We start from the raw sequence: 1777 nt of genomic DNA, 5'->3' as shown, positions 1-1777 counted from the left end.
CTCTCTTCTTTATGAGTTGTCTCATGACGTGAGAGGCTTCCTTTCTGAGTGAACATCTTTCTACACTCCAAACATTGAAATGGTTTCTCCCCTGAATGATGTAATTCATGACGAACAAGGTTTCTCTTTTGGGTGAACCTCCTTCCACACTCCAAGCACTGAAATGGTTTCTCCCCTGTGTGAGTTAATTCATGACGAACAAGGCTACTCTTTCGATTGAACCTCTTTCCACACTCCAAGCACTGAAATGGTTTCTCCCCTGTGTGAGTTAATTCATGACTAACAAGGTTACTCTTTCGATTGAACCTCTTTCCACACTCCAAACATTGAAATGGTTTCTCCCCTGTGTGAGTTAATTGATGACTAACAAGGGTACTCTTTCGATTGAACCTCTTTCCACACTGCAAGCACTGAAGTGGTTTCTCCCTTGTGTGAGATAATTCATGACGAGTTAAGCATGACTTCTGACTGAATTTCTTTCCACATTCCAGGCATTTCAATCGCTTCTCTCCTGTGTGAGTTGATGAATGAATGAGGCTTATTTCCTGACTGACGCTCCTTCCACATTTGCCATCTGTATGCGTCGTCTCGTGACGTGAGAGGTGTGCCTTCTGACTGAACATCTTTTCATATTGGAAGCACTGAAACGCTTTCTCCCCTGTATGCGTTGTCTTGTGACGTGAGAGGTCAGCCTTCTGACTAAATGTCTTTCCACACTCCAAGCATTGAAATATTTTCTCCCCTGAATGATCTAACTGATGATGACCAAGGGTACTCTTTTGACTGAAACTCCTTCCACATTCTTTGCATTTAAAAGGTTTCTCCCCTGTAAGACTTAATTGATGACGAGTTAAGTATGACTTCTGACGGAACCGTTCTCTGTATTGCAAGTACGGAAATGGCTTGTCTCCTGTGTGAGTTTTTTGGTGATGAATAAGGCTTATATCCTCACTGAAACTCTTTCCACATTCCAAGCATTTCAAAAGTTTCTTCCCTGCATGTCCTGCTTCATAGTTAAACTGGTGTATCTTCACCTTTGGGTTCTTGCTACACTCCAAACCTATTAATGATTTCTCCCCTGAGTGCTGTCTTTGGTGTGACATAAAGTCTGACCTACACCTGAAACTTTTGCCACATTTCCAACACTGAAATGGTTTCTCTGTTATTTGAGAGAGTTCATGGGAAATCAGTTTTTCCCTATAACTACTCTCACCATCTTTAAAAGTTTGTTCTCCTATGTGTGTTCTCCGGTGAAGATTAAGGTTTGATTTACAACTGAAGCTTCTCCCACAAACAAGACAAAGACATTTACTTCCGTCTGCATTCCCATTTATGTCACCTCCTGGAAATGAGAAAAATATGTGGTCAAAGCGCAAGAGAGGGCAAAAAACCCAAATGAAAATGACTGCCTAACAGACATTATTGTGAGTAGGCTACTGGGAAGACAAATGAGACTCCTGAGCTACTCCATTGACATTCTTGGGAAGCCTATGGCAGAGAGTGGCCAAAGTAGAAAGCTCTTTGATGGAACTCCTAGTTGCTTGCATCCATGAAAACGTGAACCCAAGAACTATCCTCTCTTTCAATTGATTTGCCGCACTGTGCTTCACAGATGCCACAGCAAATCTTAAATAAACAAAATCTATTATTGTTATTATTTTATTTTCTATCCTGCCTTTCTCTAAAAATGTATCTTTATAAAGGTTACTCTGTTCTGCATTGGTCACGCCTCACATGAAATACTGCATCTAGTTTTGGGAGTAGCTTGAGAAGAAGG

General features: G+C 41.1%; 1 protein-coding gene across 1 annotated transcript; it reads right to left on the bottom strand.

The window, feature by feature from the left end:
• Nucleotides 1-554: 554 nt before the first annotated feature.
• Nucleotides 555-1103, bottom strand: LOC121918495 (zinc finger protein 501-like; the record flags this gene model as incomplete). The annotated part of the gene is made up of 1 exon (XM_042444541.1): nt 555-1103. A coding segment is annotated over exon 1 (549 nt), but the record flags the coding sequence as incomplete, so codon positions are not given.
• Between the last annotated feature and the right edge of the window lie 674 nt (nt 1104-1777).

Source organism: Sceloporus undulatus, unplaced genomic scaffold (assembly GCF_019175285.1).
Source record: "Sceloporus undulatus isolate JIND9_A2432 ecotype Alabama unplaced genomic scaffold, SceUnd_v1.1 scaffold_14105, whole genome shotgun sequence".
In the NCBI taxonomy this organism is placed as follows: domain Eukaryota; kingdom Metazoa; phylum Chordata; class Lepidosauria; order Squamata; family Phrynosomatidae; genus Sceloporus; species Sceloporus undulatus.
This window is presented reverse-complemented; position numbering and strand designations above follow the sequence as displayed.